At 34.3% G+C, this 16,619-nt stretch overlaps 1 protein-coding gene across 1 annotated transcript; it reads right to left on the reverse strand.

The window, feature by feature from the left end:
* Nucleotides 1-1,197: 1,197 nt before the first annotated feature.
* Nucleotides 1,198-15,046, reverse strand: LOC143604499 (uncharacterized; the record flags this gene model as incomplete). The annotated part of the gene is made up of 7 exons (XM_077080958.1): nt 12,831-15,046; nt 12,186-12,689; nt 11,983-12,073; nt 6,497-6,754; nt 6,031-6,113; nt 1,341-1,426; nt 1,198-1,262 (listed from the first exon to the last, which is right to left on the reverse strand). Coding segments are annotated over exons 1-7 (3,303 nt in total), but the record flags the coding sequence as incomplete, so codon positions are not given.
* Between the last annotated feature and the right edge of the window lie 1,573 nt (nt 15,047-16,619).

Raw genomic sequence — 16,619 nt, forward strand, 5'->3', positions numbered from 1 at the left:
TCAGTTTCCCACGGCTATCCAAAAAAGTTAGTGTATTGGCATTCAACCCACATATTAAAGGGATGCCTCATAAGGCCAAAACAACAAACGTGTTTGCAATTCAGATACACAATATGACTGCAAATCCTGCGAATTGACACTTACATAACACAAGTTTGTGGTAACTTCAACCCGTTTACCTATGAGTGGGTCGCTTTGGGATGCGTTTAATCTCAAACGGGTCATTAAAAGTCACCAACATTCCTTTAATGCAAACAGCCTCTATAATCGCATATTTTAAAAATATAAATTATTATTTCAATAATATTGTTTTGAAATCCTAATTAACAAATTAGTTGTCTACACCAATCTTTTAAAATGCTTACAAAATAAGTGATTATGGGTCAACGCAAACCATTGACTAGATCAAACATGTTTTGTCAGAGACTAATAAAGTGATTAGTGTTATAAATCATATTTAAATTTATTATTGTGTAACTATGATGATATATAAAGCTGTCACTAAAAATATTTAGTTACATTCAAAAAGTCGAATATAACATGATATCTAGAAAATGCCCAGATCAATGATCAACTTTGACCAAGGAAAAGGCAACCTTAAGTCCTTAACTAAAATGTCACAGTTGACTTAAGAAATCAACAATACCCAAAAAGAGTTTTGACCCATTAACATTCAAACTTGACCCAAAATTCAAAGTTAACAAGAACCTTACTGGTCCCTTTCAATTCAAGATGACCAATTTGCCTCTAGCATCCAAGATCATTGGGCTTTGATTTAAATAGACCAACAAAGCAGCTAAAAAAGCCAACGAGCCAAGCTAACCTTGGTTCGGGCTCGGATCGCCTATAAACCGAACTGGATTGGTGGGTAAATAATTTTAAGCATTCAGTTTTGGAAAGAAACCGTTTTAACCCGATCAATTGATTATCACTCTTCTTGATCATTGGATAATGAACACAATAGTCCGCTTCTAAAAATAGCCTTGAGATCCTTTGACGGGCTTTGGTAAGCGTTAGGACTCTTCCCAACACACGCGTAATAGCCTTTTTGATCCATAAGAAATGACAGCATCCATCCGAACACATAAACAATAATATTATGTTTAAGATAACTACACCTTAAAGCAAACAAAGTAAAACGTTATCTACTTTTGTTGACCTCAATGAAGAAATATATACATTGTGCATTGCATATACCTTTTTTGGGGATATATCAGGCAGCCTCAAGTATAGAGATCCCTTAGGTGAGCCAGGGCATTGACCTAAAAAACACAATCAGTGCGTTACAAAAAAAACAACAAATATAATATGAACTGAAGTGAGCTCAAAAGTTTTAGTACCAATACTAAAGGCGATGTCGGGGATGGAGGAAAGACTTCTGCAATCAACTGCGGATTCTCCCATCGGGTTTGATAATCTATCACAACTACATTTACATAAAAAAAAATGCTCATAGCCAATGTTATATTTGTGTGTATTATGTCATCTTCAGTGCGTTTCGTTTTGATTTGGCTATGTACCCAAAAAATGCTATCTCAAAGAAAGAACATATTCCATCACTTATTCCACCAGAAAACTTCCATTCTTATTAGCCACACTCTCTCAATAATAAGAGTGTTAACAATAACAAGTAATGACAAATAATAATGTCATAAGTTTATGCAGCTTGCAATGTGAGACTGCTGACCTGACATCTCGAGTACCATCATAAGTGCACATGTTTACAAACTGGCCAGTTCGGCTTGTTCATCTTAGCGAGTTGAAATGTTGCTCATCGATCTCATTTACAAATGAGCCGATTTCAAGCTTGGCATGACTCATGAGCTTGTTTAAAACTCCATTCAAAACTTATGAATGGTTTGTAGTTTGTGGGCCTTTTAACACTCCATTCAAAAGTTAAGAATTGTATGTTTGGTTTGTAGGTTACATTCGGTTAACTCAGTTATTTGAATAAAATTTTGATTTTTATCTCTGTCAACATTTTTGTTTGAGTTTTATAGTTATTTTTTATTTGATAATGAAAGTGAACTTATATATATCCATTTAAGAATTGTACGACCGTTTAAAATATATCAAGATGCTCCACTGTAATTAGCTTGAGGTCTAGAAGAATGATATTAATATAAAATATATAGTTAATTTGCCCCTAATATGCTATTATTTCAAAGCATATACTTTGAAATGATTTAATGCTATCAGCTATGAGGCCACTAACATCCACCATTTATACTCCTCCCATTTCATTTTTTTCCTTACCATCATTCACATCAAACTTGTTAAAGAATAAGATAATCAATACTGGTATTCATTCACATCAGGCCTTCAGCATAATGACAGTTTTCAAGCATCTAAACACCCCTTAAACAATCTAATTAGGATTTAATCATTCAAATTGCACTAATAACTTTGGAAACACGCACCTAAATACCCTTAAAACAATGATAAATAATGAAGAATTGCTTTCCGGTCGGAGGTTGTGTCGGTTGCTGATGTTTGCAGTCATAAACATCAAAACAAATTAAATGAATATGGTATAATTACATTAAGAGGGGCTTACAGTGATTTAGAAGACATTGAGTTTGAAACTGCACAGTTGGATAAGTGAATCATTGTCATTGAAAATTCCAAGAACAGCGCCACCGTTTAGTAGGCGACCAAGAAGATCATCACTTTGTAATCGGTGCAACAGTCGCAATCTAGGAATCACTTCATACATCGAAACAACAGACAATGATTCAAAACAATTACCGATTTATAGATTAGCTATCCATTTTTTATTCTTCAATTTAGAGAGAGGATTGATGTTCGATTTGGAATTTAGAGAGAAAACAGAAGATTGATGCTGACTTGTCTCCAGCCCTAAAATTGATGTTTAAGAATAACATATAATGAATAAGATTTGTTGCTTGCAATTAATGGAGGCCGGAGTGAATTAATGGTCGCCTGAAACGTAAGGATTGAAGTAGCCGGCTGTAAACCCATAATAAATATTCAGGCGTCTGAAACAGGAGATGAGGAAAGTACTATATATATATATATATATATATATATATATATATATATATATATATATTAATATTGAAATTAAAATACAGATAACTCTTACATGAGTCATGTTGAAGCATATATGCACGTCAATCAGGATTGAGAATCAACTAGCGTATTACAGAAATGATGAGATGTGATATGTACAAACAGTAAATCATTAAGTCTTATCAAAGCAAGAAGCAATTTCTTCTTGTGATCAATCTCCGTCATGAGGATAATATTCGTCATAAGAACACTAGAGAGAATAAAATAGCTCATCTAAATTTGCTAGGCCAACTTCAAGTATAGAGACATGGTATTCCCGACAATACAGGCATGGTTGAGTAATTTTCGGGACACAATCTCGGCCTAGAAGGCTAGAACCTTGGGTCTTGGATCATGGTACGATGTTTTAGTGGTCTTTGTCGGTACAAGGGGGGTTCAGTATTAGGTTTCAAGCGGATTTAACTAAAAATAAACGAAAAGTGTTTAAACCAACTATATCTTCAGTTTTTAGCTGGTTTTTAAACCGAAACTGAATTGTGTTGCTGTTTTTGGTTCAAAAAAATCTGAATTCAGCTCAAACCAAACAACATATAATGGTATTAAGTTTGTCATTTAGCTCAATACTTACAATTTTAGTCCAACTTACTAGATAGTGTATATTAATTAGTGTTTATATATTGTTATCCTTTTTATTTATCATTAATTCCTTCAATCCAGTTCTCTGTTTAAACTGAATAAATCGATCAAATCAAAAACCAAACCGATGAGCATCCCTAGACTGGATATGAGGTGCTAGTATTGGGACATGTTCTAGTTGTTTGGAGAATGAAATGAATCAACAAGAGATTAGCACTTCAAAGTTAAGTAGTTTATGGATATTTGTGAAAAGAGTCATTTACGTATATCTCTTTTCTAAGTTCTCTTATTACATATTTGTCTATTTTCTAAAAATCAATTACATATTTTCTCTTCTTAAATCACATATATTACATACATATCTTCTCATTTCATTAAAGTTAACTAACTAAATGACTGTTTTACCTTTCATAAACTAATTAAAGAACTATTTATGTATTTCCCCTTCTTGTGAGCAACAATTACATATATCTCAAATTTAAACCCAAACCGAGTTAGTGTTAACGCAAACATATCGAATCTAAAAAATTCAATTAGAGCCGATATTTCTAACATGAGTGGCATATATAATTTGAAATCACATTATACATATACTTTACACTTTATGTATGAATACATATATGGTATTTGTAAAATTACAATGACTTGTCAACATCTAAAAAACTAAAAAGAGACATTTTTTTCAACTGTGATTTGCGACTAAATGATAAAAAAATTTATCATTGTTTTTTGCTTAAAACAACTTTTTGTACCCAAGCATTGCGGCGCGTGGTAACCAAGAACGATTTTCCAAAATGTTTTTAATGTAAGTATACACACGTTTTGACCCAAATGACCGATTTAACCCTCCTAAGGTCGTTTGACTAGCAAAGTCATATTTATCGGATACATCACATTCTTGTAAAACAATCTTTAGTAAAAGACAAGTGACTTCAGTTTTGTTATTTACCAGATTGTGAAATAACAAATTTACATTAATGGTGAAATAACAATCTTTAGTAACATATTGGACTACGGGTAAAGTTTATGGAAAAAAAAAGTTATAAGTGCCACGTACGGTGAAACACTAAGACCACTCTTATTGATGAATTAGTTTGGATTGGGACACTATTTGAAAAATAAAAAAAAAAGAAAGAAAAAATCACCAAAGCCAAACTAGTTTCCCACCACAAACTAGCTTGCCCACTACTATCATGGCCACATGTCACTAAATTGTTGGTTCACCTTTTAATTTATTTTTTCTTTTCTTTTCATACTAATTAATTTAAAACACTAAAAATGTTTTTCCTTAATAACTTTTAATAAATAAGTTTTTAAAAAAACCTAAAAACACAATATTGTTTAGTTTTTTTTTTGAACACATAGGTATAAATTTTATTAAAAACATAAGATTGCAAAAAAATCTATTTTTATAATAAACTAAATATTAATCATTAATGATATACGTTATCCGACACTTGTCAACTCCGTATTGGTTCATAAGAGTTTTCGGATAAAACTTATTATCTAAACAATCTAACATTATCTTATTATATAATTCATTATCCGACACTTGTCAACTTCGTATTGGTTATTTTTAAATAAAGAAATTATTTTTTATATTTATAAACACTTTTAATAAAAAAACAATTACAAATTATATTTATTTAATAAAAAATATTGAAGTTTGGGTTGCTAATGAGTGTGAAAGGTTTGGGTTTGGTTGGGTTGGGTATGTGAAAGAGAGAGAAATTAATTTTATAATAAAGTTTGGGTTGGGGTGGTTTGTGAATGGGAATGGTAAGAGCATTCCCAACCCATCCCCTAAAATTATGTGAGAAGGGTTTGTAAACTATAGGGTGGGGTTGTGAGTGTAAATTATAGGGTGGAGAGAGAACAAATAGTGATATTTTGTAAATTTGGGGAAAAGGTAGTGATCTTTTTGTAAATTATAGGGTGAAGAGATAAAACTGTAATGAAAAAGGTAGAAAAAAATATTATTTAATTGAACAGAAGAGAGAAATATAGTGTTTTTTAGTATAATTATATGATATATATGGATATAAGGATAGGGAACGGGATGAGAATGCTCTAACAACATATAAAACTAACTTTTACCATATGCCTCAGTCTTTAGCTGTTGTGTTTTTTTTTTGTTTTTTTTTAAGTTGTATTTGTTTCTAGAATAAAAAAAAACTAAAAAACGGGTTAGCTTTAAGAAAATCTAAAAATCTGTCACATTGTTCTTGATTACGTTTGTAATACCAATTACATGAAAAAAATTTTAAATATTTAATCTCAGCGGTAGATAATAAGTTATGCTGAATATTTGAGCTTTTTTTACCTGTGCGTTGCGGTGCGTGGTCGTGTTTGTGTGTTTACTATACCGACTCCAAATCTGAGTGTAGCTTTGCTATTTGTGTTGCGTCTTTGGTTGCCTCAGTTGCTAATGTACCCGCAATGTCCTAACAACACGCACACATATATGTATAACAGTTAGATAGCATTATAAGTTTAACAAAAGTTAAAAAAACACAAAACGTATATAATGTTTAATCTTACAATTTTAGTATCATACATCCATTACTATTAGACTTCGCCTGATTATGAGATTTTAGTAATCCACTACTATTGGATAAGGTTTAAACACAGAATGCACACAGCTCAAAGTTAAATTAAAAGCAAGTTTTGGTTCAAAATTTTGTTTGATTACTTGTCAAAGTCTGATTTTGGTTATGAATTACAAAGTTGTTTCAGGTCAATAGTAATTTCGTGAATATTGTTAAAAGTGCTTTAGCAATTTTGGTTATGAATTACGAAGTAAATTGAAACGCGGGCGAAAACATACCACAGTGGATGAATAACCCAGACGGAAAATGTTGGCATCAAAGAAGTGGAACAGGTTTTGAGAGACTGGCAGTGGTATAGAACAAAAAGAAGGCAAGATGACTTCACACGAGTTCACGTCTTCATAATCAAATGACGTGTTACTAAGAAGCAACACGGAGTTGTAAAGCTTGCAAGTTAATGAAGCAGGAACGTCGGAGACGGATGCCGACGCCGAAGGAGACGGCGTGAATGGAAGCAGGAACATTTTGTTTCTAAGCTATTGGAAATTGATAAGGAGAAAAAGTAAATACATGTCAAAAGAGGAAATATGTAATTAAGATTTTAACATTGGAAATATATGTAATTAAAATGCTTAAGAAAGGGATATATGTAATAATGTCTTATAAAAATTGAAAACGGTTGTATGAAGATTTAATGTAGAAACTTTAATTTTATATTTTTTTAGTATAAAACTAAATTTGCATTACTAAAAGCACGCACGCGCAAAAAAAAAGTTAAACAAACGAAATAAAAATACATAAATTTCATTAACTTAAAATACTAAAAAAGACATAAACTTAAATATTTCAATTTAAAAAAAATACTTAGAATTAAAAAAATAATAAAATCTTGTTAGGTGGTGGAGGATAATGCGGGTGATATGGGTATTGGTACGCTTGATGAGATGCATAACCCGGTGGTTATCGAAAATTTGGTTCATTTAGGCTTGAACCGTCTCTCGGTCTAGAGACTTTCTTAATTGAACCGATTCTCGATTTTTTGGTAGGTAATCATTTTTAAGTGTTTGTAGTATAAAAATGTATAAGTGTGGTATAAATATTAGAGAAGAAATCGTATGTCTGGTGTAAAAAAATAAACTTAATAGTGTTTTTAAATAAATTTATTTATTTAATTTTTTCCCGGAAAAATAGGAAGGAAAAAATTTGAGTTAGACAATAAAGAGATCGTTGGCCGCAACCCCCCCCCCCTCCCAAACGGCCATCTTCTTCACTATCTCTTGGTTTCCCAAATCCAACCTATCTGTGATGTTCCCGATAAACCCATAACCCCCCCCCCCCACCCCACCCCCCACCCACACACACACAAAAGATATGTGTAAAGTTATGGGTATAACTTTGAAGGAAGGCATTTTGATTGAGAGAGAGAGAGAGAGAATTGCATTGACTCCACGTGGCATTTGGTCGAACAATGGTATGCACCCTGAAAAACGCTATCTAAAGCCCCATTTCAACTACTTAAATTTAACCAAAATACATCCTAAAGCCTAAATTCAAAAACCACTATGCATTTAAAACAACACTGACAGTGGTATAGAACAAAAAGAAGGCAAGATGACTTCACGACTTCACGTCTTCATAATCAAATGACGTGTTACTAAGAAGCAACACGGAGTTGTAAAGCTTGCAAGTAAATGAAGCAGGAACGCCGAATACGGATGCCGATGCCGATGCCGGAGGTGACGGCGTGAATTGAAGCATGAACATTTTGTTTCTAAGCTATTGGAAATTGATAAGGGTGAAAAGGTAAATGCATGTCAAAAGAAGAAATATGTAATTAAGGTTTTAACATCGGAGAAATATTTAATTAAGATGGTTAGAAAGGAGATATATGTAAAAACCCCTTATGAAAATTGAAAACGGTTGTATGAAAATTAATGGAGAAACTTTAATTTTTATATTTTTTTAATTTAAAACTAAATTTGCATTATTAAAAAAAAAAGTTAAACAAACTAAATAAAAATACATAAATTTCATTAACTTAAAATACTAAAAAAAACATAAACTTAAATATTTCAATTTAAAAAATAAAATCTTGTTTGATTATGGAGGATAATACGGGTGATAGGGGTATTGGCACGATTGATGGGGTGCATAACCCGATGGTTATTGAAAATTTGGCTCGAACCGTCTCTCGGTCTAGAGACTTTCTTAATTGAACCGGTTCTCGATTTTTTGGTAGGTAATCATTTTAAGTGTTTGTAGTATAAAAATGTATGAGTTAGACGGTAAAGAGATCGTCGCCCGCAACCCCCTCCCCACCCCCCCCCCCCCCCCCCTCTTTCTCAAACGGCCATCTTCTTCACTATCTCTTGGTTTTCCAAACCCAAAATATCTGTGGTGTTCCCAATGAACCCATAACTCTTCACTACACACTCCCCCTTAAAAATATGTGCATAGTTATGGATATAACTTTGAAGGAAGGCGTTTTGAGAGAGAGAGAGAGAGCAAGCAAAGATTGCATGAGAGATATAGGCTTTTTACCACTGCATCACTTTTTACAAAACTCTACAATGCTAACTGGACCGTCACGTGTCGCAAAATGCCCAAATATAAAAAGTTTTGACTACGTAGATGATCTTATAATATTTTTTGGTTGTAGCCTCAAAACATTAGTACATTATTTGTGGAGCCCGTTGTATGTTTATTTAATATATATATTTTTATCTCATGTCGGTATTAGAGACAAAAAAAACGTTACGGTTCAAATGGTGGAGATAAAAGTACGTAGCTTCTAAGAAGAACAAATCAAAACAAATAACACAACCAATATGTTTATTTGGGTTTACACACCAACACCAACTAAACACACTTAAATTCATATAACTCAGAGTATTTTAACTAAACATAATTAATTTAACTAAGATTATTAGTGAATCAAGAATTTTTTAAAGACATAGGTCTCAAGGGAGCAACCTTTTTATTTTTATGGGATGAAGGAAATGTTTCATCCCCTCTCATCTTTGCAGGCTCTACTTTATTTAGAGATGTTACCGTGTATGCTTGTTATCTAAATAAGTTAAATGGGTCGATGGATTGCATTCAAGTTATAAACAATTTAACATGTTGGTGAGTTATAAATTATAATGAATGGAAGTGGCTAGCCTGTAAACACCCATTTATTAAATAAGTTAAATATGACAATTTAAAACCTAATTATTTGTGTGTACTCGGTTCATGTTAAAAAAAAAAGAAGAAAAAAAAAAGAATAACCCTAACTAAAATCTTGTTTTTGTTTGTACATTAGATTATTAAACCTTTAATAAATACAAAAAATTATCTTTCGAATTTTTTTCATATGTAGCCAGTATAGTTTTAGACTTTTAGCCTTGGTTGCAAATAAACTTACACCTAATACAAAATATGATCGATTAAAAGCACACCTAGGTGCAAGGCATGCTTAGGCGAGAGGCATCGTTTCCAATGGTGTGAGGTGATCAGCGGGCATGAGACCATGTCTAACTAGCTAGTCGAAGGTCTTTTGTACATTGACGTATTTTGTGCATCATACTTCAAGAGGTCGAGCATAAAGAATATTCATATATTGAATATATGAATTGGGCGTCAAGAGATTGTATACATAGCTTTTTAGGTTGTACAATCTTATAATATATTAAAATATGCAACAAGAGGTTGTACATATAGCTTTTTATTTTGTGCATAAAGATATATACATGTATTCGTATATTAAATCATTTATTATAGCTGTTAATTATATCCAAATTAGGATTCGTGATGATAGAAACCTAACTTGCATCTAGCAATGTAATGTTTGCCCTCGCCTCGGTTTTGCGAACCTACCGTCCCGATGCATGCTTTTCAAATCAACGATTTGAGACCCATTTCAACTATAAACTAGGTAAGAAAGCTTGTTGCGTTGCAACGTTGGCGATGCGAATTTGGTCGGTATTGGTTAGATTCGTAACGCTAACGACAACAAACCCAAAACATTAAACGCATAGAATAGTATCGACATTTATATAGCATGTGACTGGTTGGTAAACCCCGTGCGGTGGGGCTACAAGCTGACGCGAATTCATTCGCTATCGAGTTACGACATCGAAAAACCAGAAAAGAATTCATCAACGACCATATAAAAATTTAACAAATTTATAAAAAAAACAAAAGCCCACGGCGAACAAAAACAAAACCTATGTGTTGCAATGGCGAACCGACATGAAATCGATTGGTATCGAGGGTATCCACACTAAACAGTAAACTAAATTAGTAATTAGTAAGCCCAAAAAAATAACATAAAAGAAATTAAAACCCAAAAAAAAAAGAAAATGTTAATGTTAATGTTGCTCAACCATGGGCCGTCGCTTGGACCAATGAGGTTCTTATGGCGCCAACCTAAGGTTATTTATCTATAGTATGATAGTCCTTACGCTTTCACTTTTCTCAACACCAATGAACCCCGTTTTAATTATCGGCTTAAACTATAATCTTCACTTAAGTACTTTTTTTTCAAGAAGTAATTAATCACTAATGTGATCACAAACTACATGGTTCACAATAATAGTGTAAAGGATGAATGAAGCGATACTTGACCGAAAAGGTTAGCTTATTAAGCTAACTCACTGTTGCATTTGCCATGCAGATCTACATGCGTTTTATAATATATATAAAAAAACTGGTCTCATTTACGTATACTCCTTCACTTCTGGTGCAAAATTAGATTGGTTTCATGTTTGGTGTCTTCCGACTTCCCAAATCCGGAGTGTGTTCAGCTAACTTGTTTTCTAGGTGCGTCAGTTACAAAGGATGAACTCTAAACTCTCGGCCTAAGCCCAAACATCCCAAGTGAAGGGTATCCCTAGTTTCTTCATTCAGTGGTTTACAGGCTCGGGTTAGGTTGGGTTTGAATTCGTCTCCCCACCCTTTACTCTATATTTTTACAAAAACTGATGTCTACTAATCCTAATACCCAACTTGTCTTTGCTAACTCCAGATCATCAAACTGTAAATCAGATAGTTATTTTTCAAAATCAAGACGACTTCATTCAATGAAAATCTTAAGGTTTTCAGTTCCATCAGGTTTTCAAAGTGTAGTTGCGTCTAGATTTTTAGAAATAACGATCTACATATGATAATCCGGGGTTACCTACCTCGAACCAGAGAAGTTCAGGTTTAGACCGCAGATGTGAACCCAGAATTGTGAAAAAACGGTTTGAGGACAAAACACACACCCTGGACTTGATAAGGTGCGGTTCATCCTTCGCGACTGACACGTCAAAATGCCGCCTCAATAGATTAAATTTTCTTCAAATGATGTTCCATTTTCATATAAGTTTCTGTACATGCAAGAAACATGACCATTATAGCCTTTTTTCTTATCCTTACGCTTCAAACCCTCATAAGTCCGTACATAAGAAAAGGTGTATTCGCGTAAAATATATAAAACTAGATATACTCAGCATCATGTTTTTTTTTAGGTAAACATAATATTATTCAAACTTCCACAAAACTTAAAGGTGGTCGTGTACGCATATAAACTTATGACATAAAAACAAATTAAAAACTCTTAATTCTTAATTAATTATAATCAGGTTTTTCCTAGATGACAACACAAACACATCTACCATTTCCACAAATTACAATCTATCAAACATAACTCTTACTAAAATTAATAAAAAATAAAGTCTCTCGCCCCGATAATTTATTAAATTTAAAAACACAAACAAGGTACATCAGCAGAGATACTTACCTTCACGAAGAAAGTAAGCCACAAACGATAACTCTCATCTTGAATCTTCATCATAGTACATAATGTACGCTCAGCACCGATCCACGAGCCCCTCACATTGTGTTTCATGTTATCAGCAATCTAAAAACACAGGAGTTCACGTTACATACAAGAAATTACATATTATTTAGAAAAATATAACAAAATCAAAAACAGTAAATTACCAGCCTGCGTGCGGTGGATCTTGTGCCAACGAAAGCGGCAAAGGCTTATACGAGATCAATGGTGTATAATTAATCTCATAATTCACATCAATGGCTCCAAAAATATTGAACTTTGCAGCACTATTGCGAGCAACTTCCGCATCAGAACATTTTTTAAAAACCACACGGGCCCGCCCGCTCTGCCTATCAACTTCAGTTTCTGATTCCATTAAAGGCCCGAAGCGTTTAAACATTTTGTTTAAATGTATTTCCGAAGGAAAGTGTACACCCTCGGTAAACTTCATCAAAACTTCAGTTGCTAAATTTTTTCTTCTTCTTTCTATAAGCTCTGATTGCTCCTTCGCCTCTATTTCATGATTACTACTAAAAAACCGTTTTTTGTTCGACCTTCGGGCCGGTTTCAAGGTTTGTTTTTCTTGCTCGTAAGCCATCATTTGATGCAATCCGCCTCCGTTTTGGTTGTTGTCATGCCCAGGATTCTCTTCCGGGTGGTTTTGAATGATCCTGTCCGTCCAGTAAGAATCATTAACATCATCAAATTCAAAATTTTCGTTTTCGTTTGGTGTTTTTCTCTTTCTAGACTTGCTCAAAACAGTATCTCGGTGAGTATTGAAAAACGGGATTATATTGTTAACGAAACCGTACCCTTTCATGGGATCTTGTGCAGTCTGGTGGAGTTGTGACAGCATATCCGCTTGATCTCCCGTAGCTCCCGGACCCTGCACTTGGTCAACCGGTCCGGTCAGTTGACTTGCTACTTTTTGAATGCTTCCACCAACTTTAAATACTGTATCAGAAAGAGAATCGAGGGCTTTTCGTTTTCTAGAACCGTCTTCTGAATCCGATTCCTCTTTAACGACTTGTTGATCGGCTTCCAACAAATCACCACATAACTGAAATTCTGCCAGCTGGCGGTGGCCTTTGAACCGACCGTACGATGATAACTGAGCCTTAGCTATTGTGTGCTCCATTTTATCACCTTCACCGTGTGGAAACTTTGCTAATAACTTAACATAATCCACAAGCATATTCGGCTCAAACGAGTTCACACTTGCAGATTCATCAACACCGTGCCGTCTACTTGATTCTTGTTTTATTCCTGAATTTTCCACAATCTGACATTTTATATTTTCAAAAACTTCACGAGGAATGCAAGAACATGTGCGCCCTAACTCCACTCGTCTGGATACTTCTTGTAAAGCACAGTGAACTGCGTTATTAAACGCTTCTGAATCAATACGGTCCACAACTTGTGAGAAATTTTCACGAAATGGTTTCAAAACAGCTGCATCGTTCCACGCGAAAGTTCGGTCTCCAAAATATGCAACTAAAAAGCAATCTTTTTTATGATGCTTCATGGCTTTTTCTGATGCATCAGACGGATCAAATATCTGACCGGGCCACCATGGATGAGTTCTGATTTTACCCCAGACCAAATCAGAAACAGAAAACTCGCTTTCGTTTATAGGTGGGTGGAAATAACAAGATTGCTGCAATGGAACTTCCACATTTGCGGGGCCCACCTTGTGCTCGTGTTCTTGCACAGGCGGTATTTCGTCTTTCCAACCGAGTACTTCGTCTATGTCCATCCCCACATCCTCTGCTCTCTCCATGTGAACATCTTCATATAAAAACTCTGCATTTGTTGCAGGTACATGTTCGGTTTGAGACGTTGTGATTTCATCGCCAGGTATCATCTTATCAGTGGCGGATTCTGGTTCAGTATCTGCAACCACATCGAGTTTAGTGGAAACTTGCACATCCGAACTTGGTTCCTTTCCAGCAACTGCCACCTCATCATGTTTAACTGTTTCGCTTGTCGAGTCAACTGCAGTTTTCTGGTCAACTGCACCTGTTCCTACATCTACTACCTCAGGATTAACCAAACTCGGTTCCACAGAAACAGGACCTTGATCTTCCGTTTTTCCTTCTGTACCCTCGTCGACAACATCCACATCAGCTTCCTCTAATCCAAGACTAGCCATGATTGACGATCGGGGAACCTTTGATGAACCGGGATCTTCAACAACCACTTCTTGAACAGATTTCACAGGTTGTTCATCATCCACTTTATCGACCACATCTATTTCTTCTATAAGGATTTCAGGTTCAAAAACCAACTTAGACTCTTCTATTTCAGTTTCTTTTCCAGACTCCGAAGCATCCATTGTCGATTTTAAACCTTCCTCTTTATTCTTCTGGTCCAAATTTTCAGCAACACCTTTACTTTGATCCTCAGACTCACCATCTTGAGTTTCATCTTTTCCTGCCACCTCAGCAGCTTTCGACGCCGAATCTTGAATCTTTTTATCATACAAAATCTCATCTTTCTTAGTTTCTTCACTCATTACACAATCCACACCATCCGCTTCTTTAACAGACTCCGTAACCGTCTCCTCAGTCACTCCTTCGTCTACATTTCCAGACTTTTGAGAATCCGCAACTTCAACCGTCGACTCCGAACTCTCCTTCGCTTCAATTTCCGTACTATTACCACCTTCCTCAACTACCACATCACCTTCCTTCGACTCCGTACTCTTCAAATAATCCAAAACCTCACTTTCCTTTTCAGTTTCTTCAACAACCACTTCTTCAACCGATTCTTTCACCTCAACTTCCGCCTCTTCAACCCGATCACCCCTCGCAACCGTAACCACCAAATTCTCTTCACTAACCTCTTCAAACACCACTCCAACTTCCTTAACCGCACCCGCATCTTCCATAACACGATCTGAAGCCACCGTATCGACATCCACCACCATGTCCTCCGACTCTCTCTCACCAAAAATCGCCTCTATCTTTTCATCACTTTTTGCACAATCAACAGTCTCCTTAACAACATCAGCCTTATGTTCTTTCATATTGGACAGCAGATCAGCAATTAACTACGTATATGCTTCTGATTGAAAAGAAAACCCTAATTATGAAGCGGAATTGCTCGAATCTAAGGAGCTCAGAGCAGAATCAAGTGATCGGTAAGAGAAAAAACGTAACCCTGGGTGTGTATAGCGTACCTTGTTGATGTTGTGCTGAAGCTGAAGGTGTTAAAGAGATGATGGGTTTTTTTAGGGTTAAGAGTTTGGAAGTAAGAGAGTGAAGTGATACATACGAGTTTTGGTACTTTTCGTTAAGCTTTTTTAATAGATTAAAGGTTCCTTTTTCGATAATTCTGTTTATTGAATGCTACTTAATTAAGACAGAAAAGAAGTTTTATATAATGACCTTAATTTGTAATAAAGTCGATTAAATTTGGTCGAACTGAATATCATCTGCGTAATGATATTAGTTGAAGACTTTTGACTGAAACGTCTTGTGAATGAGAATGAGTGTGGTAACTCATGCGCCGGTAGTGGTACTAGAAATCCGCACGAGTTATTATTTCAACCAGACAAGTTTCGAGTTTTATTTATCATAGTTTTGTTTTGGACTTTGTTTGGTTTGTTATAAAGCTCTCACATAGTAGGGCAGAAAAACAGAATTGTTTATTATTATACCACATATGTAAAATTGTAAGTGCAATTATTTAATCACAAAGTTAAGAAAAAAGTAATCATTTTCCTATATTTATAAAAGTCATTTTTAACAATTTTTCCAACATATATAATTATTGCATTTTTACTTTAATCACATCAGTTAAGAACATTCTTTAATTCAAAAGCGCTCTCAGGTAATAGCATCTGAATGTGGTCAATCACAATCAGATCTCGTTCATAAAGAACTACGTAAAGCTAATCCAAACACTTTTTTAAAAATTTCTTTTAAAAAATTATAAGTTAATAAGCATTTAGAAAAAAAAATTAATTTTGAAGTTAAATAAGCAATCTCAAACATCCCCATACATATATTTTTTATCAATTTACTTATATGTGTATTGTCTTTAATGCCATCACTTCTCCATTAAGAGAATTCAACTTAATAAGACATTTATATCTTCTAACATTGTCAAACGACAATAATCATGTTCATAATCAATATCAATATTAAACAATAAATAAATTGACCACTCACATTTCAAATTCTACCTACGCCTTCTAAATTTAGGACATAAACCACTCAGATTTGCTGTAGGAGTTACAATTAATTGTATTTTTTATTAACCTGTTAGACTTTTTGAAGTCAAGCTTATCTTATGTCAACGACCAAGCTTTTTGGCAGGCGTCACCACTCCAATACAGATGTCTTGTTAACTCATTGACTTCTCAGTTTATCTTGATTATTTCATTCGCCATCATCTCATATCAACATTAGACTTATTCATTAACATGTTTGATAGTGTCTTTCGCCTGAAAACTCACTTATTTAAGTCTATCTGCTTAATATTGACACATCCTTATACTTTTTATGAATATGCCCATTCTTTTATAGTGGATTGAACTTATTTTAACATGAGCAATTTCATTAGGCTAGGTAAAAAACATCCAATTCTCTATCACC

Source organism: Bidens hawaiensis, unplaced genomic scaffold, assembly GCF_021521415.1.
Source record: "Bidens hawaiensis isolate Kalapana, Puna unplaced genomic scaffold, B.hawaiensis_p1.1 tig00065373_1, whole genome shotgun sequence".
Lineage (NCBI taxonomy): Eukaryota > Viridiplantae > Streptophyta > Magnoliopsida > Asterales > Asteraceae > Bidens > Bidens hawaiensis.